At 45.6% G+C, this 23,897-nt stretch overlaps 1 protein-coding gene across 1 annotated transcript in view; it reads left to right on the top strand.

Moving 5' to 3' along the window:
* The window catches only part of ALK (ALK receptor tyrosine kinase), a 714,463-nt gene that overhangs the window by 615,349 nt on the left and 75,217 nt on the right, over positions 1 to 23,897 (top strand). Inside the window, exon 10 of the mRNA XM_024731532.1 lies at positions 8,327 to 8,496. Coding sequence (XP_024587300.1) covers positions 8,327 to 8,496 — 170 coding nt within the window. The remainder of the gene's footprint in view (positions 1 to 8,326; positions 8,497 to 23,897) is intronic.

The raw sequence follows: 23,897 nt of genomic DNA, 5'->3' as shown, positions 1-23,897 counted from the left end.
AGTGCTGGGTGACGCATAGTGTGGGGAATATCGAAGGAGTACCCACCCCACCGCCACAAACAAGCTCATTTCTGAGCATCTCAAGTCTGTTAAAATGTGTTTTCTTCTGTTTAAGTGAAATACGCACTAGAACATCCATTCTTGGTTTTGTCTCTACTGCTAGAATACATGTAGCCCTTCAGAAATTCAAAGAAATGTAGCACCTCCCCTTCATAGCATTTCCTATATTTGAGGGTGCTGCCTGCTAGTAGACATTATTTGATACCATTGAGTCTCTTTTGTCCAACTTCAGCCTAAATTCCATACTGATTTTTTTTTAATTGGTTCAAGAGAAACTTGTGAAGTTGCCACAAGATATGCATAGCAAACAGGGGGCATATTCTAGACATAAAATTGCAGTCATTACCTCTGGAGGAGGAAAGGGCCGTGAGAGAAATAATAGCATTAGGCCTGGCCACGAGGCTGCTCCTGCTTTGCATACAGAACTTTAATTAATAAAATGACAAACACTGGTAGCACATAATTGGAAAGTCTATTGGGCCCCACCAAGAGGGAGGGGAAAATGGCCCAGAAAGGGCGGGCTGGGGCCAGAAAATACAATTGCTGGTGGCGTGCTCCTGGCGTTGTCTCTTTTCAGTTGTCTCATTTGTTGTCTGCATGTAAAAGGGTTTATTAGTCAAAAGCTGTCACTTATGATCTATATCTATTAGAATGGGTCTAGAAAGGATCAAAAATTTTATCGTTACAGGTTCCGACAAGTGTTACTTCCCATAAAAGTTATGTAGGATTTGTATAAGATTTCCCATATTTGTGTGAATACATTTGAGGTACACCACACACACACACACACACACACACACACACACACACACACACATTTGTGACTATTAATTGTCTGGCAGAGGCAGAAACAAAGGTTGTAAATGGTTTAAAATGCACTATCTCGGTAATTCCCCCAATATGAAGATGCTTCTATGATAAGATCTTATTAAAATATAAATTCTGATTCAGCAGGTCAAGGGTAAGGCCTGAGACCCTACATTTCTAACAAACTCCCAGTCATGCCAACACTGCTGGTCCACAGACCACACTCTGAGCAACGAGTATCTAGAAAACCTTCACAAGACACACCCAAAAGATTTATGTATTACCATAATATGTTACATGTGTATAGCTCTATAGATACGGTAGAAGGAACATAGAACCTAGTATGGAATCCAGGTCTGCAGCATATGGGCTTAGTGACCATGCATGACATACTTAACCTCTCTAAGCCTTAGATTCCACATCCGAAAAATGGGTATGATAGTATGTACAGGAAGGGATGTTGTGAATGTAAAATGAGACAGCATGTACGAGTGCCTAGTATAGCTCTCTAACATTCAATAAAAAGTCAGTTAATGCAGGAATAAAGACACAGACGTAGAGAATGGATTTGAGGACACGGGGAGGGGAAGGGTAAGCTGGGACGAAGTGAGAGAGTAGCATGGACGTATATACACTACCAAATGTAAAATAGATAGCTAGTGGGAAGCAGCTGTATCACACGGGGAGATCAGCTCAGTGCTTTCTGACCACCTAGAGGGGTGGGATAAGGAGGGTGGGAGGGAGACACAAGAGGGAGTGGATATGGGGATATATGTATACATATAGCTGATTGACTTTGTTATACAACAGAAACTAACACACCATTGTAAAGCAATTATACTCCAATAAAGATGTTAAAAAAAAGCAAGTCAATTAATGAAGTGCTTTATCCTGTAGGCCACCCAGATAGAAATTGGTCTCATTAAGATCAAATTCCAAGAGAGTTTTTTGCCTACTCTGGGTACCTGAACTTGACTGTCAAGATCAAACCAGGTCTACCTGATCTGAGTATCCACATATAATGACATCAAAAGGGTTATTTAACCTAGGGCTATATAAAGAAAATGGAAGACTTCAAAAAGGACTTCAGCCTTCAATCTGTTCTGGGAATCACATATAGTTGCTCTATACACTTAGATACAAGTAATTAATAAGGGGATATTCTGTAAGAATTGATATCCGTCCTCCAGTTCTTCTATTGAAGAAATTGTTGAGGACCTTATCCTGTAGGTCCAAGATGATAGTTCTGGTCCTGTTTGCATCCTCAGATCATCCCTGCTCACCCTCAGCCCACGGATCTCTCACTCTCAAGGTCATTCTCAGGCTTTGCCCAAGGATTGTGTGGCAGCCACATGAAGACCCTCTGCTGAGGACTGTGTCCTCCCTCACTGCAGGAAAAACACTCCTTCTATACCTTGGTGGTGGTGAGCACAGCATAAGCCATTTTTTAGCTATTTAATGATTGCCTTTTACTCAAAGTCCAAGATGAAAATGGACCCCTCATCGAGAAGGCCAGGCTGCTTCCTGCACTAAGTGGCCCCATCTTCCCAGTGGTCTCAGCCCAGGCTGCACTTTAGAATCACCTGGAGAGATTTGAAAAACTGTCAGTGCCCAGGACCTACCCAAGGCCAATTAAATCAGAATCTCTGGGGGTGAAGCCCAGATGTGGGTAGTCCTGAAAGCTTCCCAGGTGATCCTAATCTGCAAAGCATGTTGAAAACCACAGGTTTAACCATTTCATTTACTATATGTGAGCTCTACTTTCACATTCTTTAGTTTCCGCGGCATGTGGGATCTTCCCGGACCGGGGCCCGAACCCGTGCCCCCTGCATCAGCAGGCGGACTCTCAGCCACTGCGCCACCAGGGAAGCCCCACTCAATCTTTATAAGCACTTTTAAGGCCAGCAGGGATGGTATGGTTATTATCACAAGTTTGTCTATAAGAAAATAGAGGTTCAGAAGGGGTAAGTGGTTGGCTTAAACTCATACAGTTAATTCTTTCTGGCCTTGGAGAACAAACACCAAGTTATCCCATTATCAACAAGCAAGGAAACAAGGATAGTCTGACAAGCCACCTGAGAATGAATGTTGATACAAAGAACAGTTGCTTCTGGCATGTTCTGGAAAGGCAGTGGGACGAGTGATAGAAGCAGAGGGGCAAGGCCCTAGAGGCTGCTCTCTAGTTCCATGCTTCTCTGCAGATTTTGATGCAGTAGGTCTGGGGTCGGGCCAGAGATTCTGAATCTCTAACGAGTTCCCAGGCAACATGGATGACACCAGCCTGAAGAGCCCTCCTTGAGTAGCAAAGCACTGACTGACTCTTAGAGGCAGAATCTGGAATCACTGGGTTTAAGTACAGGTGAGAAATGGTTAAGTGAAAGGCTTTAGGTTCTGCACTGCCTACATCTTGAGAAAGAACAACATCTGCCTGGTTACCTCACATCTTACCAAAGACTCAGTGGATGAAAAACATAAATGGCCAAAAAGCATGCTTTGCTAGCTGCTCACTGGCTGCCAGCAGGCAATCTTATTCCAAACCTTTTGCATCCATTTCCAGAGCTAGACTTTGCTGAAACTCAGACAGTGCACACCTTGGCTTGAGCTTGGCTATAGATATATGTTTCCTAAATAGGTGGTAATATTGTAAGATGAAAGTTAATTTTTAATTCTTCTATTTATTCATAGCACTAAACTGGATTAAGTGGCCATCTTGACCCAAATCCTGACTATCTTATGTCAAGTGTCTTGACGTGACTGTCCTATGTCCTCACTGTCAAGTGGCTCTGATTACTTTCCCTTTTGCTGTACTCAGCACAGTTGCAATGACTCATTTAAATTCAGACTTCCTGACTAGACGATAAGCTCCTTGAGGGCAGGGAAGACATGCATAATGTACAGCACAGAGTAGGTATGCAATCAATATTTGTTGAATGAATGGATGGTCATCTCTCTCAAGGACTGATACCCAGAGGGAGCCCGGTAGACCTCTTAAGGAGCTAAGGATGCCATCCTAAGCACCATCCCTTGGCAGCCAGCCCGGTTCTCTCTTGCCCAGGCTTATTGTCATAAAATACAGCGCAGGAAGATGGAGAAACTCAGCAGTCACTGGTCTATGGCCCCGTGTCTATCGTAGAAGACAGGACTCTATCTCACCGACATGTTCATGCCACTAGCAGAATCTACTTCAAATGTAGCTTCCTAAGAGCAACTGAGAACTATACAGTTTGCCTACAGCCAGTTGGCTGTGAAGTGGGTAGACCCTCCCCGCTTTCCGGGAACCTGACCCCTGGAATGCAGGCAAATGCTAAGGAGCTTCATGGGATGCAGAGCTGGTTTCTGTCCCTGAGAGGGGAACCTGGTAAAGAGGAGGGTCTTCTTGTGTGTGTATACATTTTTATTCCTTCTTACATTGATCAGCTCCTACCATGTGCCTACACTTGACAACCACTGTGAATTCAAGGTGAATAAGACAGTCTCTGCCTTGAAGCAACTTGTGGCCCAAGGGGGATGAGGGTAGGAGGGAAGACAAGGCAGCAGAGCTACACCCCGTGACGGACCCACCAGCCTCCGTTATAAAAGTTGAGACAAGGGGGATGTCATTTCTAAGATTAGAAGAAATGGCTCATAAAAAAAAAAAAAAAAAAAAATTTATTTTTTAAGTGGCAAGAAGGAAAGAGGAGGTAGAAGAAATGGAAGGATCAAAAGCACAGAAGCAGAAAAACGCACGGCAGGTGCAAATCTGGCATGTAGACCTGTGGGGGGAATCTAGGAACCCACACTCCTTTAGCCCCAACCTATGGACTCCTGGGTGAAAACTCTGGCAGTTCCCACGACTTATCTGGTCACTCTAAGGTAATACACACCTAAAGTCTCTTCAAAACCCAAAACACAGGCGTATTGAGAAATCAAAATTCCCATCCCGTCAAAACTTCTGTCTTGCTTAGAGTCAGGGCTTCTTCCTTTCCCCTCCACCTACCACTCTCGGCCCTGTTGCAGATTAAAAGCCTGGAATCTGGGAGACGGTGATCATCGGCCTCTTTCTTCTTCATCCAGCTCTCCTCCTCTTCTTGCTAACTTCTGACCCTTCAAGATCTTAAGTGCAGGGAAGGAGAAGAGGTAAGGAGAATAGGGAAGCTCTTACTTGGCCCAGACCGTTGTAGTGACCTGCGTTGGTATTCTCCAGATGTGACAAGTATTTAAGACTTACTATTTCTCACAGGGGGCACTTTTGCGGTTTGTTTGGAGGTCTACCTTTTTCCCCAGTCCCTCCACTACGGCTGGGAATCTTTTGCCTTGACTAGGGCATAGGTGTCTCCCATCCAGTTGGTCACTTACTGCTTACTCTGCCTTTGGGCATCTCAGGATACCTGCAGCTTCCTTCTGCTGAGTTCTATTTACCCCTCCAAGCAGCCCTTGCAGGCAAGATCTAAAACGACTGACATGGGCTCCTTTGTACACGGGCCCCCTCTAGTGTAGTTTATGTGCAGCCCTCATGCATTTTTTTTTGCCCCAGCAAACTCTGGGAGCGCAGGCCACCCAAAACTGTCACTTCTCCCTTGTTCTGCCATCAAAGCAGCTAACCACCCTCTTGTTCATACTTTAGATTTTCCAGGTGAGAGATTGACACTAATCCACTGTGCTCCCAAATTGCAGGGGGTAAATATTGAGTACTTGTTAGGGTAGCACTAAAACCACTCTCTCCTGAGTTGGGATGAAAAGGGAGCCTTCTTCACAGGAAGGTGAAGTGAGGTGAAACTCATGGTACACCAGAAGCACCTTCCCAAGACACTCTCTTTGGAGTCAACCACCAACTTTTTTATATCCAAAGTCTGGTTGAGGGATTAAGAAATGTGTACCCTATTTTCATCCACGTCTCTTGAAAGCCCTGTATCTCGCTATGCTGTCAGACTTCCCATTGAAATGTAATATCTATTGCCTCAGGGCTTGAGCCAAATTCCTTTTTAATATTTTGTTGCACTATGTATTATCTCATCTAATTGGCCCTATAACCTTGTAAGGTAGATAAAACAATTCCCTTCTTAGAGAATAGAGAACTGGGCTTCAAATTGACCAAAGTGGCAAGAACAAGTTTTGAATCGAGATCTCTCAGACTCTAGAGCTCTTTGACCATCCTAGGAGGATACATATGGCTCAGCAAAAGTACTTGATAAATGTCCATTGAATGATTAGAAAGTTGATTTGTCTAGATTACAGAGGAATGTGAATGGCTTGATATTAATTGCTAGGGAGTGAGAAACCATTGCAGAGTCACAGATGGCAGTGATAAACAGGAAAATGTGACAGAGATATACTGAAGAATTTAGAAGGGAGAAAGAACGGATAGGGAGAGGCACTTTGGGAGGCTATGGAAAGAGTACAAGGAGAAAGTTATAGAGGACGTGGTGAATGTTACTTTAGAGTCATGAGGATAGAAGCCAGATTGAAGGAATTTAGAGAGAGAATGGGCAACAAGGAAATAGAAGCAGTGCTTATGTACCAGTTATCCAAATGTTAACATCTGAATGGAGGTACAGAAATAGGGTGCAAGCCACAGGAGCTAGCAGGATCAAATAAAAAATATTTTTCCAGGATAGGTGAAACCTGATCTTGTTTGTAAATAGAGGAGCCAGAAAGTAGAGAGACTCTGAAGGTGCTGAAGAAAGGAAGAGCTGTTATTGAGAGCAAGGATGAGGGTAGCAGGGTGGAAAGAGAAGGGGTTAGAAGAAAGTGAAGGACACATCTTCCTATAAGACAGGGAAGGAAGAGAGAAGGTAGATAAATAGGTAATTATGCTGTGGGGAAAAAAAAGAGGTTGAAGGAGATTGCACCTGGTACAGTAAATCTTTATCGGTAAAATAGGAATCAAAATAATGGATCGGGAATTGGGGACCAAGAGGTGACAGCATCAGTGATTGAGGAAGAGTTTGAAACACCCATTGTGCTATGTGTGTTAAGAAATCAACTGTGGAAATCACCAGTGGATGAATAAGTACCATGAACATGAACCATCCAGGACATTACGGTTCAACAGTCCAAATCAGCAATATTCTGTGGCCAGGGAGCAAAAGGAGAAAAAGCACGTAGCAAGCATTGTCCCAAGCTGTTCGCTGCAGGATAATGAGCTGAGGGCTGAGAGGGTTTAGTTAGCAAGAGTAGGATTAAGATTTCCAGTCATGGCATCCAGACTGCTCAAGAAAGCCAAGTGGGACCAGTGAAAAAATTTAACAGATTTGTGAGATTATCCTGGGACATGCAGTGGAGACAAGTATTTGCTACACTGGATTTGGGAAAATGGGAAAGGTATAAGCGAAGAGGTTATATGGTTATATAGACCAGGCTTACCAGGCTCAGGGGTGGCCTTCTTAGTGAAGGGTTGATATGCAACAGAGCCGGGAGTCTTCTGCTTCAGTGCCTCATGGTACGTAACCTCCTCGATCAAATTGTGAGTCAACCATGAGTTTAGAGTCTAGGAGAAAAGCAGTAGTGGTTTACAGAGAAGCATGTCTTCAAACAATGAGAATCAGAGAAAAGGAGGGATCATAGCTGATGAAAACTCCAGGTTGCCATAGGACATAATTTATCTTCCTTTCTATAATAGCCATTTTTATTACAGGATCTGAACAGGAATATTTAGGACAATGATATGCTGTAGTTGTCCTAAGTTTTAAATGTTGTTTACAGATTGTCTATCAAACATACAACCTCTATTATTTTAAACACAAAGACCAGAGACCTTGTTTATAGTATATACTGCCTCTGGGCATGACTGTACTTAAACTTTCTGAGATAGATTAGTTCCAGTTCCCTTTCACGTGTCTTAGGGTACAATGCCATAGAAACCTATAATAAAGACACAATGAAAACATATAATTATATCTTGCTTTAGGCAAAGTGTGCGCCCTCATTCTGAAAGATACCACGTTAAAAGATCTTTATAGGTAGATTCTTATCTCACTTTTGCCCACCAGTGACCACAGGTATCAAGTCATAGGGTCTCCAGTTAGCTAAGACATGACATGGTACCATTCAAATAAGATTATTACACTCTTTGGGGAAGGAATAAAAATCAGTGATACCTAAATCGCTAAAAGAAATTGAATCACAAAATCACTTGCCCAAGGTCACAAAGTGAATTGGGGCCACAGACAATAATCTTTGGGTCCTATTTAGGAAGTTCATTTAATACCCTATTGATCTCGATATACCCTTAGAGGCAGAATCTTGTGAAATTTAAGATGATGACATCAACCTGAACAAAGTTCCAAAATTGCCCATCAGTTTCCCCCTCTCACCTCCTTGAACCTTGGTGAAAGCCACTTTGGGAGACAGCGAGTGAGATCAGGCTGTGGGTGACCAGCTCTCCTCACAGGGAAGACCTTGGCTAGTCTCCAGCAAAATCCTTGAGAATTCCAGGAAGGTAAGTAACACCTAGTCCTTCTGGCTCTTCTCTCCCTTGCAGCTCCGAATGTCCTGGCTCATCCGTGGAGTGCTGCAGGGAAATGTCTCCTTGGTGCTGGTGGAGAACAAAACCGGGAAGGAACAAAGCAGAATGATCTGGCATGTTGCCACCACGGAAGGCTTGAGCCTGTGGCAGTGGACGGCGCTGCCTCTCCTTGATGTGGCTGACAGGTGGGCCTTTACCCAGCCCCATCAATCCCTTTTCCTGTATCAGCCAAAATGCAGAGGGGCCCTTGTCTTCCCTCCCCCTATTCCTTCTACCCAAGACACATCCAGATATGCACAGACACGTGCACACACAAATGTGCACACACATTCTTCCTGCAGACTTACAGGAAGCACTGAGTTTCTCTGAGGGGTTTCCATGCTAATGAGATGAGTATCTCTCACACCTCTGGCCTGGCCTGATTGGCTGCCTCCAGTATCTGTAGGAAAAAGTAAAACCGAACAACTCATATGACCCCCAAAGAATAATCAGGCTTTATATGTATATGGCATTTTCTCTTAATTAATGGATTTTGCCTTACTTTTCCATCTGACGTTCTATTTATTCCTTATTAACAATAAGAAAACCTGTGACATAGGTAGGACAGACCTTATGGATCCTCATTCCTGCCCTTTTACAGGGTTCTCCTTCACTGAGAACCAGAGAGGTGAAGCAACAGCAAGTCGGCATTAGAGTGAGGACTGGTGCTCTGGCCAATCCCAGTCCGTGCTCTGTGGAGCCTGGTCCCCAAAGCAGGTGGATGAGAAATTCTTCAGTAAACAGGGGAGTGCTTCTACCAAAGGCCCTGATTCCTAGTTAGATTCTAGGACTAATGCCCTTTGTAACCTTGAACTTCTCTGGACCTCAGTTTCCTCATCTTTAAACTGAGAGGGTCGGACTAGAGGATCATTAACTCCGCGTGGCTCAGAAATGGAGCAGTAACTTCTCTGCTCAGCTGCCACTTGTCTCCCCAGGATGGCACCAGTCTGCCACCTGCAGTCAGCCTGGAGCCAGCAGTGCCTGGCCAGCACAGTTGCTAATGAGATGCTCCGCTGTGTCACACTGAACTCTCGACAGTTGGTGCTGGTCTGTTCCAGACCAAAAAGTGACGGGGAGAGAGGGACTCATTTATATAAATGGGACAGAAAACTGGATCTGGAAGGGATCTTGAAGCCTTCTTTAATAGGCTAAATGTCAAACCCTACAATCCAGAGCAGCCTCTGCTTTTGACTCCCCAATACATTCAAATTGCTGTTCTAGTGGATCCTTCGAAAAATGAGGGCAAAGAGCTTAAGGCAAAGTGGAGGGTGATGCCCGTTGACACACAGCTTTGTAAATATATAGCTGGGTCCCAAACTCTTCACCCAGATTTCAGAGTCTGCTATTTCCAAGAGCTCATAACTCAAGCTGTGCTGTCATAAGAAGATGCCATCAACCTCTGAGCAGCAGCTTCCCGCTCCTTCAGACGTGTGTGGGTTAAAGATCAAAGCACTTGGACATCCCAGGGCTCAGTGCTGCCCCCAGGACAAATGGATTTAATTAAAAGGGGCAGTGTGGGCGCCCTCACCATAGACTAGTCTTTTGTCCTTCGGGATTGCTGGGGCTCGTGTGCAGGGCATGGGGAACAGGCGGGTAATGCCAGAGTCCTCCCTCCTGGGAAATGCTAAATTAATTCAGATGAATCAAAAGGTTTTTTTCTCTTCGATCCAGCAAGTCCTCTCTCTTTCATAGCCACTCCAGGGGATTTAAGGCAAGTGAGATGTTGACTCTGTTCACTCCCGTCGGCTAGAGTTTTGTTTGAAGGAGACTTTGTTCTCAGCCTCCCTCCTTCCTGTTAAAGGCTGTTTACCAGACTGACATTTCCAATACTGATATTGAGACCAAACCATCCTGTGGGGATTCAGACAAAGGCCATCTTGGTTGAATGATGCCTTGTGACCTAATAAACGTGCAGTTACACAAGTGGCCCCATTCACCGGGCACCTGCCCACCACTGACATGCTCTGATGTGGGATGCTGCCCTCCCCACTCCCTGGAACTAGAGATGATATAGGAGGCATCAAGACCCAGAGGCAAATGGAACTGCAAGAGAATGAGGCAGAGCAGCTTTCACTTGCTAAAATCCAACTAGGCTGTAGATGTGACTGCCCCATAAAACTAAAGCACACCTGTGGATGACAGAGCATAGGCTTTAGAGTCAGAGAGTCCCAAGTTTAAACACTGGCTCAGCCACTAACTAGTTGTGTGACCTCGGCCAATTACTGAACCTCTCTGGGCCTTGGCACCTACATCTGCAAAATGAGTATAACATCAGTACAATTTTACAGGATTATTACAAAACTAAATAAAGTAACTGTCAAAAGCATCTATGTGTAGTACATGTTAGTGAAGTTTATTTCCCACACCCTGCATCATCATCCCTTAGTTTTGTGGCCTCAGATAATTTATTGAATAAGTGGCACAAATCACAACCACTGATCTTCCAAGTCAAGTCATATTCTATTATTTTTTAAATGTATTTATTTTATTTCTTTATTTTTGGCTGCATTGGGTCTTCTTTGCGGTGCGGGGACTTACTGCCGTGGCTTCTGTTGTTGCGGAGCACAGGCTCTAGATGTGCGGGCTTCAGTAGTTGTGGCATGCAGGCTCAGTAGTTGTGGCTCATGGGCTTAGTTGCTCCGTGGCTTGTGGGATCTTCCAGGACCAGGGATTGAACCCATGTCCCCTGCATCAGCAGGCAGATTCTTAACCACTGTACCACCAGGGAAGTCCCAAGCCATATACTATTAAACAAAGATAATAAAGTCTACCTCTTAGGCTTGGAGAAGTAAAGTGCTTGGTGAACTGCCTGGCTCACAGCAAATGCTTAGTCAGTAGTAACTACTAACAATAACTATGATATAATAATATCTCCCCATCTAATGCCTCAGAAAAGGCTAAGATGGCCAGTTTAGCAATAATAACCAGTCATGCAACCCTAAGATGGGGGTACGTGTTCATGTGAATTTGTGGTCGTCAATGCTCTGTAGACTTCTTATAAAGGGGAAGCACATACTCCCTCTTACTTTCAGGGAGAGTGAGCTATAGCTGCCCAGATTGCCAGAAAATGAAAATGAGAGGATGGAGAAGGTAGAGGAAGAAAATACATAAGGGAAAGAGACAAAGAAAATGGATAAAAGGCAAAGACCAACTCGCTTCCTCCCGACCCTGAGATCGACATTGGCACCTTACCATCTGCCCACATGCCGGGAAGTGTCATTAGGCAGGTCCTGGCTTCAGCTATTCAGCACCTGCCTCTTGGACAGCTCTCCGGCCATGGACCCTGAGAGGGCAAGGACTTCATTCCCTATGCTGTCCCAAATCACCTCTGCTCCCAGGTTCCCCAACCTCCAGACATTACAAAGTTTTAAAAGCAACTTTATTAGGGCTTATGGATTAGCCCTAAAGAGCTCCCAGGCTCTAGAAGCTCGTCATAGCCCCTAGACATTACATGAAACTAGCCTCCACCTAGATACGGCAGTGACCTCCTGTCTTGTCTCCTTGCCTCCATTTTTTATCCCCACCCAATCCAGTCTACACAAGGAAGCTGGAATAAACTTTCTGAAATGTAAATCTAATTATTTCTCATTTTTTACATCCTTCCATGGCTTCTGTGGTTTTTAGAGTGCCTTTCAATTTCCTTTAAAGAGACCTTCGTGTAGGCCCACATGTGCTCTATCCAACCATAACCTCACCAGCCCCTTTTTATACACTCTTCTATTACTCTACCTGGTAACCTCACTAAACTTCTTTCAGCTCAGTTGCATCATGATAAGTTCTTACTTCCAGGCTTTTGCACCTGCCATTCTCTCCACACGCAATGTTATTCTACCTTCCATCTCCCTGATTACTACCCTGCCTTAACTTTTTAAAGAAGCGTCCCCAGACCCCTAGACTGTATAGTATACATACAGTACAGTCTCATGACTCTTAAAACACCCTTATAATGACTTATCACTCTTTGCTCTCTGTTTTTTATTATCTAAATATACACGCCAACAAGGCAGGAATCAGACCTCTCTTATATTGCGGTTTCCTGATTGTGTAGTACCATGCCTAACACATATGCCCAATAAATGCATGCTGACACAATAAAGTATTGAGGGAAATTGCATGTATTTTCAAATTCCAGCTGAATTAACTGAGAATTTCACTTACTGGAATCCATCTAATATTCTTCCTCTGTTCAAACTGCGTCTAACAAAACAGATAGAATCACATTTTAAGAAATACTACTACACGGTGTTCTGTATATCAGAACAATACCTGTGTCCCATCAGATGAACCCAAACAGCATTTGTTACTCTTGTGACAGGGAGTTCTCTTTAGAGACTTGCCTGGTACCTGCCACAATCACTGGGTACTGTCCTGCCACAATCACTTTGTAAGAAAGACTTTGGTCTTAATTGTGTGCCCTGGTCCTTGTGAGTAGGGAGACCCAGAACTGGGCACTTGAGAGTAAAGAGCTATGTTCAGATTGCTCCCACCTCACAGTAGTCCTTCTGTCAAGACTCAGAGAATGTGCCATAGGTGTATACAGGCTGCTGCCAGGGAGGCATTGATCCATGGAAGGATATTTCTTCTGTCCGCTTACAAACCAGCAAAGTGATAGAAACAATGCCATAGTCTGTCTTCATCATGAAGTGATAGGAACTTTACAACCTACTATAAATAGTAGCAAGAAAAAGCTCCAAAAGCCGTGCCCAAGATGCTTTGAGCAGTGGCAATGTCCCTGGAGTAGAGACATGTGCTCTCAAGGTAATTTTTTTTCTATTTTTTTAACCTTTCTTTTTTTTTAAATTTAATTTTATTTACTTTTTTATACAACAGGTTCTTATTACTCATCCATTTTATACACATCAGTGTATACATGTCAATCCCAATCTCCCAATTCATCCCACCCCTCCCACCCCCCGCTGCTTTCCCCGCTTGGTGTCCATATGTTTGTTCTCTACATCTGTGTCTCTATTTCTGCCCTGGAAACCGGTTCATCTGTACCGTGATCTTGCTGTGATTTATGTCAAAGAGTGTTCTTCCTATGTTTTCCTCTAAGAGTTTTACAGTGTCCCGTCTTACATTTAGGTCTCTAATCCATTTCGAGTTTATTTTTGTGTATGGTGTTAGGGAGTGTTCTAATTTCATTCTTTTACATGTAGCTGTCCAGCATGACTTATTGAAGAGACTGTCTTTTCTCCATTGTATATCCTTGCCTCCTTTGCCATAGCCTAGTTGACCATAGGTGCATGGGTTTATCCCTGGACTTTCTGTCTTGTTCCATTGATCTATATTTCTGTTTTTGTGCCAGTACCGTGTTATCTTGATGACTGTAGCTTTGTAGTATAGTCTGAAGTCAGGGAGTCTGATTCCTCCAGCTCTGTTTTTTTCCCTCAAGACTACTTTGGCTATTCGGGGTCTTTTGTGTCTCCATACAAATTTTAAGATTTTTTGTTCTAGTTCTGTAAAAAATGCCACTGGTAACTTGAGAGGGATTGCATTGAATCTGTAGATTGCTTTGGGTAGTATAGTCATTTTCACAATACTGATTCTTCCAATCCAAGAACATGGTATATCTCTCCATCTGTTGGTATCATCTTTAATTTCTTTCATCAGTGTCCTATAGTTTTCTGCATACAGGTCTTTTGTCTCCCTAGGTAGGTTTATTCCTAGGTATTTTATTCTTTTTGTTGCAATGATAAATGGGAGTGTTTCCTTAATTTCTCTTTCAGATTTTTCATCATTAGTATATAGGAATGCAAGAGATTTCTGTGCATTAATTTTGTATCCTGCAACTTTGCCAGATTCAGTGATTAGCTCTAGTAGTTTTCTGGGGGCATCTTTAGTATTCTCTATGTATAATATCATGTCATCTGCAAACAGTGACAGTTTTACTTCTTCTTTTCCAAATTGTATTCCTTTTATTTCTTTTTCTTCTCTGATTGCTGTGGCTAGGACTTCCAAAACTATGTTGAATAAAAGTGGTGAGAGTGGACATACTTGTCTTGTTCCTGATCTTCGTGGAAATGGTTTTAGTTTTTCACCATTGAGAATGATGTTTGCTGTGGGTTTGTCATATATGGCCTTTATTATGTTGAGGTAGATTCCCTCTATGCCCACTTTCTGGAAAATTGCCTCCATTCTTTTTCCGAGGTCCTGGATCATCTTCACTATCATTATTCTGAATTCTTTTTCTAGAAGGTTGCCTATCTCCACTTCATTTAGTTGTTTTTCTGGGGTTTTATCTTGTTCCTTCATCTGGTACATAGCCCACTGCCTTTTCATGTTGTCTATCTTTCTGTGAACGTGGTTTTTGTTCCACAGGCTGCAGGATTTTGGTCTCTCAAGGTGATTTTGAAGGACAGCACCAATTCAAATACTGGCTTGATGTGTACTTAAAAGTTATCTCATTACTTTATATCTCCCTCGTATAACTGGTTTTCGCCATTCTCTCCCCACTTCATCAGCTTCCCCCCTCCCCCTGCCATTCAACTGCCACTCCTTCTGCTGGAATTAATTCTACCTTTTCTCAAAATGGAAGAAACGCAAGTTCTCTCCCTTTATTCTAATCGTCAGTCTCTTGCAGGGACATACCCTAGTTTTCTTCTTTATAATTCTATATCCTAATAAATTAAGCGCAATCCTCCCACACCATCCTAAGCTTTGACATGCTGACAGTGCAGAAGCAGATGCTAGGTTCAACTCATTACGAGATGGATTTGGAAACACTGTGAATCAAGCCATGCCCTACAAATCACTGCAATCGTACAGCCAAATAGAACGTACATAACTTATCACACGTATGTAGGCTCTATTCCCCAGGATTATCACTGTAGAGGCTTTTAGCCACACAGTTTAACAAGAAGGAAATGTTCCCTCTGGAGATATTTAGATTTCTGTTCCCTTTGCATCCTTGGTCCTAATGACAAGTGGTGTGTTTCACAAAGGCATCTTTCAAATGGGATTAATTAGACTGAGAGTTATGGCTTCATGTACTTAGACCAAAAACTCCTCAGAGTCAAGATTTTTCTCCTAGTCCATTCTTGTTTCTCATTCACAGAATCCCTGTTTTATATACACAATACTTTCTCTTTGTGTAGCATCTTCTGTGTTGAGAAGGGCATTAGAGGGACATTTTCATTACTTATTCTTACCTGAGTAGAGAAGTATTCTACTCAGTGAGTGAAAATCCAAAGTGGAGATCCAGAGATTTCCAATGAACCTAGTTTGCAGGTCTAGTTACGCCCCTGAAAGAGTTGTGTTTGATTCCTATTTTTGTAAGTTGAATCACAGCTTCCTCATAGAGCCATGGAAGTTATAAATGATTATGATTAGAGCTAGCATTTGTTGAGTCCTCACTGCATGGCAGTCACTATAACAAGTACTTAAAATGCATTATCTCATTTCATCCTTAAAACAGTCCCTTGAGAGTAGATACTATAATTAATCCCTTTTATATAAGAGGAAACTGAGGTCTAAAGAGGTGAAATAATTTTCCCTTGATCCTGAGGCTAGTCCGCTTCCTATGTACATGTGTGAAGAAATGAAAGCACAGTGCTTGGCATATAGTTGAAAACTTGGTATATAGTAGCCATTACAATTAACAAAATATTTTGGTTTGGGGATTTTTTTAGGCCACACCTCTTACTCATTTTGAGTTAGTTTCCTTTGCTTCATCCACCCCCTGAGGTCCATTGTCTTAATTCCCCACCACCAGCTCCTGCTAGAGACCTCCCCCGACCCAGCCCCACCCTGCCTGCCTTCCTTCTCTCACACCTCCAGCAGGGCAGCATCACAAGCCCAGGGAGATTCTCCACTCTTCCTTCCAGGCCATTGTGCCCCCTCCCCATGTGCCTTTTCAAGTCACCACTCTAGTATGCCTTTGACTATCCCTACTCCAAAACTAGAGCATACATTCCAATAGGCATCTTTTATTTGCAGATGTATTAATGTTCCATGTCTAACAAAAGCATAAAAAATAAATACATTTGGTTATACATATAACGAATCACCTTTAACAGAGAATAAAGTTCACTTCCGTAAGGACTGACACAGAAAACTCAGGCCACCCAGTCCCCATGAGAAACCAGCAGAGGGTCAGGCCCTGCATGCTTTCTTCACCACTGCCTGCCTCCCCTTCTCCAAAAATTTCCATTTGTAACTGCTTTGCCTCCACCCCTCCTTCTCCAGGGAGGAAGATGCCTATGGGAGAATGTCACACCCTGGAACATCCCCCACCCCCAATTCAACCAGTACCTGCTGCCCTTCTGCTGGGCAGGCTGCTCTGACTGTCATAGCAGCTGCTGAACCTACCCTGACATTCTCTCTGCACCCACAGCAGCCATGTACCTCCCTTCCCCAGTGCTTTACTCCTTCACAACGTGAGGTGCCCACTCTGTCCCACACCTCTCAGTAACTAAGAGGTTAAATCAAGGGCCTACAGGCAGTTAAACTAGAGTCTCCTCCTTAGAGCTCCTGCTTCCACCTCCTTCCACTTCACCAGAGAGCACCCTGTGAAGAAGCTCTGGTGTGAAATGGTACTAACCGCCAAAGTCATCCAGGTATTATGTATCTATTTATCAAGCCAACACTTACTGCCTACCCAGTTAGAATGCCAGGTGATGGGCTTACCTAGACAACAATACAGCCCAGCCCTCTAGGAGTGTTGTCTATTAGGAGAGGCCTTCAGGAAAACCAGTCTGTTGCATCACAGGGCAGTAAGGGCTGGGGATGGGGAGGTACCAAAAGCAAGAAGAGTATGAGCCACAACTGTTGGGGCTCCTCGCTTCCAAACAGGCTCTTCTCTGGTGGCCAGCTGGGGTTCTCCCTCTGCCACATAAGCCGTTGCCAAATGAAGCAGAGCGATGACTGTTGCCAGGTGTGGGCCTGCATTTGTTCGTTCATTCCTAACAATAGAGACTCAGGAGCAGCCCCACAGGCTCCAAAACCAGAGGTGGGGGCAGAAGGGTGGGGAAGATCTCAAGACTCTGCTTGCCCAGAATGGCAGTGGCCCTTCTCAACGACGTGAGTCTGGCTGCCCTGAGTCCATATCCACAGGGAAAACCCAGCCCTTCGAGGGCCCTCCTCACAGGCAGTGGAGAAAACAAAAGGTGCTCCCCGCCCCTAGCCAGCTGTGGTAGCACATGTGTCCCTTCCTGAAGCCACAGGGGCTGAGGACCTCAACATGCTTATTAACATCGGGCTGAACTGAGAGAAGATGAATGACGGGCTCCAGCGCAATGTTATGCCAGGCAGGGTGAATTGCACTGACAAAACCCATCAAGTTCAAGGATTTTCACAAGCAACTTGGCCTTGTTGTCCTTACCTTCCCAGGGGGAGGCAGGAACTACCGTCCCAGCGCTCTAGACCTCCCTCCTTAAGACCCATCCTGCCTCCCCCAGGCCTGTCCCTGGTCCTGCAGCTGTGAGAGAAGCTGTGCTCAGAGACCTGCAGCCAGCCAAGGGCTGACTTTACCCATCACTCCACCTCCAGGAGTGGGTTAGTTGTCAACCCAACCACGCCAGGTGCATTGAACACACCTGAGTAACTAGGCTTGTGCTACATGATACGGTAGTTGTGGTAACACTACCCAGAGTAACATTAAACCTCCAATCCTCAGGCTGTACAAAAAGAAATGTATTTCTTACTCACGTGAAATCCAAAATGAATCTGCCAGTTGGCAAGTAGCCTTCCATGTGGTCATTCAGAGATCCTGGCTCCTTCTCTCTGTGGCTTCACCCTTTTCTCCAGTTTTGAAATCCTTTGCCTTCAGGCAACCAATGAGGAAAGAGCACTGGAGGATTCTTGCATAGGAAGATTTTTATGAGTCGTCACTTCAGCTCACTTTCCATCGGCTACAGCTCAGTCACCTAGCCATAACTAACTGCGGGAATGTAGCCTAGCTCTGTGCCCAGAAAAAAGGGAAATAGGTTTGATGAAAATATATATATACACGTGTTGTGTGATGGGATAAGCCAAGGAATATGGCCCCCATCTCTGGCATCTATTAGGGTGTCACTTGAGAATACTGATTCCTTATGTAGCTACTCTGAGCATTGATCAGTCTTCTCCAAGAACCTTCATAATTCAAGGCTGAAATCAATTCCAGGATCTATTCTAAGGTATGAATGTTTCAGTCCCCAAATTTTATGATAGAGCGAAACCTCACTTTCTCACTTTTAGTGAGAATTTCTCTCACTAAATTTTTCCTTTCTAAAAACAAACAAAAAATTAAACAAATAAACAGGAAAAGGTATTTTGAAAAGACTTTAGACTAGCAGGACAGCATAGGACGATGGTTTACAAAACTGGCTGAACGTTATGATCACCTAGAAAACTTGCTTTAATGCAGAGTCCTAGGCCCTGCATTACACAGAGATACACAGAGATTCCAACTTAGTACATCACATACTGGGCCGAAGAATAAATTTTTTTTTAAGTTTCCTAAGTGACTGTGAGGGTCGACCACATTTGGAAGTCACTGGCACAAAGTATCAGATCCAGATGTCTTGTGGACAAGACAGGGAATCAAGTGCCTGGAGAAGTGTCATCTGCTGTCACATTGTCAGCGAACCTATATTAAGCCCCCATCGAGCACAGAGGGTGGAAAGGGGTGTGTGAGTCAGCTTCTTGCCGGGTCACAGGACCTGCACGCTGTGGGAGACACAGAGCACCCACACTGAAAGGCAAGCAGCAACACACAGAGCGTTGTGCTGGGTGCGATAGAGCTTGGCCAGTGTTCAGACGGTGCTGTGACCTCCATGTGTCAGGGCGGCCTGTGTGGAGAAAATGGGCTTATTATAAGCTGGGCCTCGAGGAATGTTTAGGTCTTAGGGAAATGGGAAAGGGACAAGGGCCTTCCAGAGAACACCATCAGTTAAGCAGAGGCTTCGAGACAGGAATGGGGTTTTTTTGTTTGGTTTGGTCTGGTTTTTTTTGTGGTACGCGGGCCTCTCACTGTTGTGGCCTCTCCCGTTGCGGAGCACAGGCTCCGGACGCGCAGGCTCACGGAGCGGCCATGGCTCACAGGCCCAGCTGCTCCACGGCATGTGGGATCTTCCCGGACCAGGGCATGAACCCGCGTCCCCTGCATCGGCAGGTGGACTCTCAACCACTGTGCCACCAGGGAAGCCCCGAGACAGGGATGTTTTATGTGCATTCAAGAATAGCCAAGTAGGCTGTGTCAGAGGATCCTGAGCCGTCTCCTTGGAGAGGGTGGCTGTGGATATTAGGTCAAGATTCTTGGACTCTGGGCTGTGGGGAATAGAGAGCCATGAGCAAAGCGATGGGATGGAGGATGGGAAACTGAGATTGAAGACTGTTGGAGGCTCTTGTGAGGGACCAAACATTATCTGAGCCTCAGAGTGGAGCTCAGAAAGCGAGAAGAGGAGCTGCAGGAGGTGCTGCCTACCAAGTGGCACCATCAGCCTGGGACAGGCTTGGGTCAGGCCTCCGAGAAGAGAGAGAGAGTGGCTGGGGTCCTAGCAATGCAGTGTGCAACCAGGCATTGACATATACAAATCATACATTTATAACTCTGGAAGGATCTGGCCTTGTTTCTTTCTCAGAAAACATCCCAGATCATTGGAGCAAGGAGTAGATTAGCAACTCTGAGCTTTAAATCCTATTTCTAACACTGATTTACTGTGACGTTTGGAACAAGTTGTTGCTTTTGATTGCTACATTTCCACAATCAAGAGTGCAAAACAGTGAGATAGATCCGGCCTGTGAGGCTGGTTTAAGAAGTAGTTGCTCGAAACAGCAATAAGTGAAGCCCTTTAGAATAACAGGATGTTCAGATCTGCTCGAGATTTGCTTGGTCATATCCACAGCTCAGTTTACAAGAAAAAGGCATACATTTCTCTTAACTCTTAGTGCCTCTGAAAATGTAGCCCTGTGTTCTCAGCCCCTTCTCTTCCCAGGCACAAGGTCTGGAATTGAGGAGACACCAGGGCTGTTGCTATTTGAAGCAAAGCAGCTGGATTTCCAGCCACCTGATTGACTTCCCACCCACACCTTCAACCTGGCTCCGAACCCCACACCTCACTCCTAAGTGATTCTCCTGTCCACAGCACTACCATTCTTTTCTAGGCATTCAGTTCTTCAAAGTCTTCCTTGACTTCTCTCACTGCCCAGATTCAATGTTTTCTCAAGTTGTGTAGACTCTAGCTCTATGGGGGCAGAACCAATAGGGACTTTAGAAATCTCATGGTCAGAGAATAATATGAATTACAAGTCTGTCCGTATTCCTCAAGGTCAAGTTCCATGTCTTATACATCTCTATACTCCCAGCTACAGACACAGTGCCTGACTCATAGAAGGTGCTCAAATAATCTTTGCTTGAAGGCAGAGGAGGAGATATGTAACTTATAATACTGCCCGAGGAAGTACAGATTTCTAATAAAAAATAATATAAAACAGGAACAACAAACTAGAATCTCCCATACTGAAGAAGGGCTTCCAATATGAAAATACTCATATTACATAGATTTTAAAAAACCATAGGTGCACCTGACAAGTTTCAGTGACTTGCCCAGAGTCCCACCAAGTATACAGCCCATTCTTCACCCCACTTTACCTTTTGAGACTCTGCTTCCACCACGCAGAGAAGGCTGCTACTTCACCCTCATAAAGATATTTGTGTCAGGGAGAAGGGAACCAGCAACCACCCTTTCCCTGGATCTCCTCTCCGTGGGGAGGGCTGCCATCTCTGGCACCATCTGAGCCCTCCAAGCCACAGGCTAGCACAGCAGCAGTGGGTAGAGGATGAGGCTAGTGTTGGAAATGTCTGTGTGTCCTGAGAAAGGTGGAGCAGGTGTCCCAGTCTTTCTGAGACGAGTGGCTATAGGCGCTTTCTGGCTCTGAGGGCTGATTGTACTACACCAGTAGTATGGAGGACATGAGAGGCTAAGCGAGATTAAAAGAGTTTGGGTGGTTCTGCAAGGGATGGCAAAAAAAGTGGCTGGGGAAGCCAGAGGCCCGGGTTCCCATCTTCCCTCTGCTACTGTCTCCCTGTGTGACCTGGCAAGTCAGATGATGCTCCCAGGAGGTCCCTGCCCTTCCTTCTTCAGCTCTCTTCTTATGCTGGTGCCCCCAGAGATAATCTAGCCTCAGTAACTCAGAAGGGGACATCAAGCCCAAGAAGCTCGCTCTCATGCTCTCTCTCTCCCCCTCTCCACCTCTCCCTGGGGAAAGTACATTAATTCTCCTCCCTTGGGGCACTTGACACACTCGAGCCTGTGGGGCAGGTTTTTTTAGTGCACAGATACCTCCCGATGGGCCAGGGCTCCAGGAAGCAAGATTTCCCTTTCACCTTTCCCCTGAAAGCCTGGGGCCCAGGGATAGCTCAATATATGGGACACAGAATGAGAGAATGAAAGAGCAAAATGGGAACTTTCTGGAGAAGGGTTTCTCCCCGCTCTGCAGTCTGGCAGAACATCCTTGTGGTGGGCCTTTCCGATAGGAGGCAAGCCAGAGCAAATGTGGGCACCAGATCCTTAAGAGTCAGCCTCCAAAATGAGCAGAGACAGCCAGTGCCTGGAAGGCTGGGACTGGGAAGGTTGGAGAGTTCTCCATGCTTGCTCAACCGGACAGAAGATACATTTTCTCCCCTATTTCACCCCAAAGCGCTCCCTCACAGAAGCCAGATGCACTGTGAAAGATCTCTGTAGCCCTTGGCAGCCCTGGAATCGCTCTGTAATGACTTTTCCCCTCTCTGTTCTTGATGTCATTATGCCCAGAGGGGAGACCACGTCAGGAGATGGTAAATTACTCTGCAAGTGGGACTGCCGGGGAAGCAGGGGGCTCCCAACTGCTGAGTGTGGCCTAGAATGTCCAGCCCACCGCTACTGTACCGTGCTGGAGCCAAAGACTCCTAGCATCAGGGCACACGTGCCCGGCCCTGGCCACGTTGATCCCAGCCAAGGCTGGTCCCAGGCACCCAAGGCTGGCCATCAGCCCTTCTTCTTCCACTGGTAACTGAAGTCAGTTACACAGATAATAGGATGGATGCAGCAGGGCTTTGTCATCACATACATCGTTCTAATAGAAATGCATACAGCGACCCGAGCTTTGCAACAGTCCATTTCAGAAGCCTTTTGCGGAGCAAATCAACTGCACGGTGAGAACTGGAAGAAAGCATGTCTCCTCAGCATAATTGCCAGCCCGATCCTAAGCAGCCAGAGCCCGGAGAGCCCCAGCTGCAGAAAGGGATGCGGGACACTCCCACCTCCCGAGCCCGCTGAATGGTCAAGCCGCAGAAAGGGATGCGGGACACTCCCACCTCCCAAGCCCGCTGAATGGTCCACAGAGTAATCCAAGACGTGGTGCCTAGCCATCGAATGCCTGTTACCCAGCCCGGCCAGTCTTTCTTCTCTCTCTCCAAAGCCTTCCTATTCCCTCAGTCCACATTCAGACGCACACCTTTTTGTCAGCTATTTAAAGTCATTAAGTGAACTTAATTAGGTTTGTCAATCCCTAAGGCTGGCAAGGTGGCAAGTAAGGCATTATATCCACCATCCATTAACAATCTGTGGCCTGAACGAGGTTGTGTGTTTCTGAGCTCTGCGTGAGCTGCCTCCGCACCTCCCATGCAGACATCTGCCCCGTGGGTCTGGGCGGCACCTGATGCCAAGGCCGCCCCTCTACCCTGGCCCTCTGCCCCAATGGCCAGCTCACAGAAGCCCCCTGGGTCAGCTGTCAACAGGCCTCTCTGTAAAGCTAAACGAGACAGAGTCAGGGGGCTGTTCTTCATGCAAAGCCGGGCTCCAGCCAAGATCTCCAGCCAAGTCTGTGTTAGCAACAAGCTCCAAACCCCACTGGCTGGAAAAGAGGGAAAAAGCAACGACCACCCAGGCAATCAAAAGTGTCTTCTTTGGAGAAAGAGAAAGCCCTGAGGAGGTGTGAACTGTGGAGGGGCAGGGAGTGAAATCCCCACGGCTGAGGGCCAGACGGAGGGATCTCAGCTGTCACGCTCTGAAGTGATACAGCTCAGTAAGGGAGCTGGACAAGCCCCAGAGAGCTGGCTTTTCCTTGTCCCTGACCAGGCTGCCCACAGAGAGGGAGAGGGAGGCTGTGCCAGCCCTGAGGCTCTGCTTCCTTTCCCCACACAGAGCTGAGGCTTTGGGGCAGCAGAGTAACCTGTGCACTTGTTAGAACCACCTGGCCCCTGCCATCCTGGCAGTAATGTGGCATGGACCTTGTTTTCTCTCAGACCCAGAGCAGTCCTCCTGGTATGTGCTAAGACCCAAGACCTGAAGCTGCGGCTGACTCTGGAGTGTGACTTGGTGTCTGCACTTAGATTGGAAAGACTCTGAGAGCCTTGAGGAAGTCCACCCATCTCCAGCTAGGAGAGGGCAGGCAGAGCCAGGAACAAACACTTCTTCACCTGAGGTTCAGGCAAAGATACTCTGCGAGGTATCATCCAAAGTAGAGAAGGCTGGATCTGGGTGGCCCTGATCGCCACCTGGTCTCTTGGCTAGTGGTCCCACAGAAAAGAAGCTCCTAGGTTGGGTCTTCTGTTCCCTCCCTGCCCCACCATCCCCAGACCCCACTC

This window comes from Neophocaena asiaeorientalis, unplaced genomic scaffold (assembly GCF_003031525.2).
Source record: "Neophocaena asiaeorientalis asiaeorientalis breed wild unplaced genomic scaffold, Neophocaena_asiaeorientalis_V1.1 scaffold689, whole genome shotgun sequence".
NCBI classification, from domain to species: domain Eukaryota; kingdom Metazoa; phylum Chordata; class Mammalia; order Artiodactyla; family Phocoenidae; genus Neophocaena; species Neophocaena asiaeorientalis.
The sequence above is the reverse complement of the archived record's forward strand: the minus strand, read 5'-3'. Positions and strand labels throughout refer to the sequence as shown.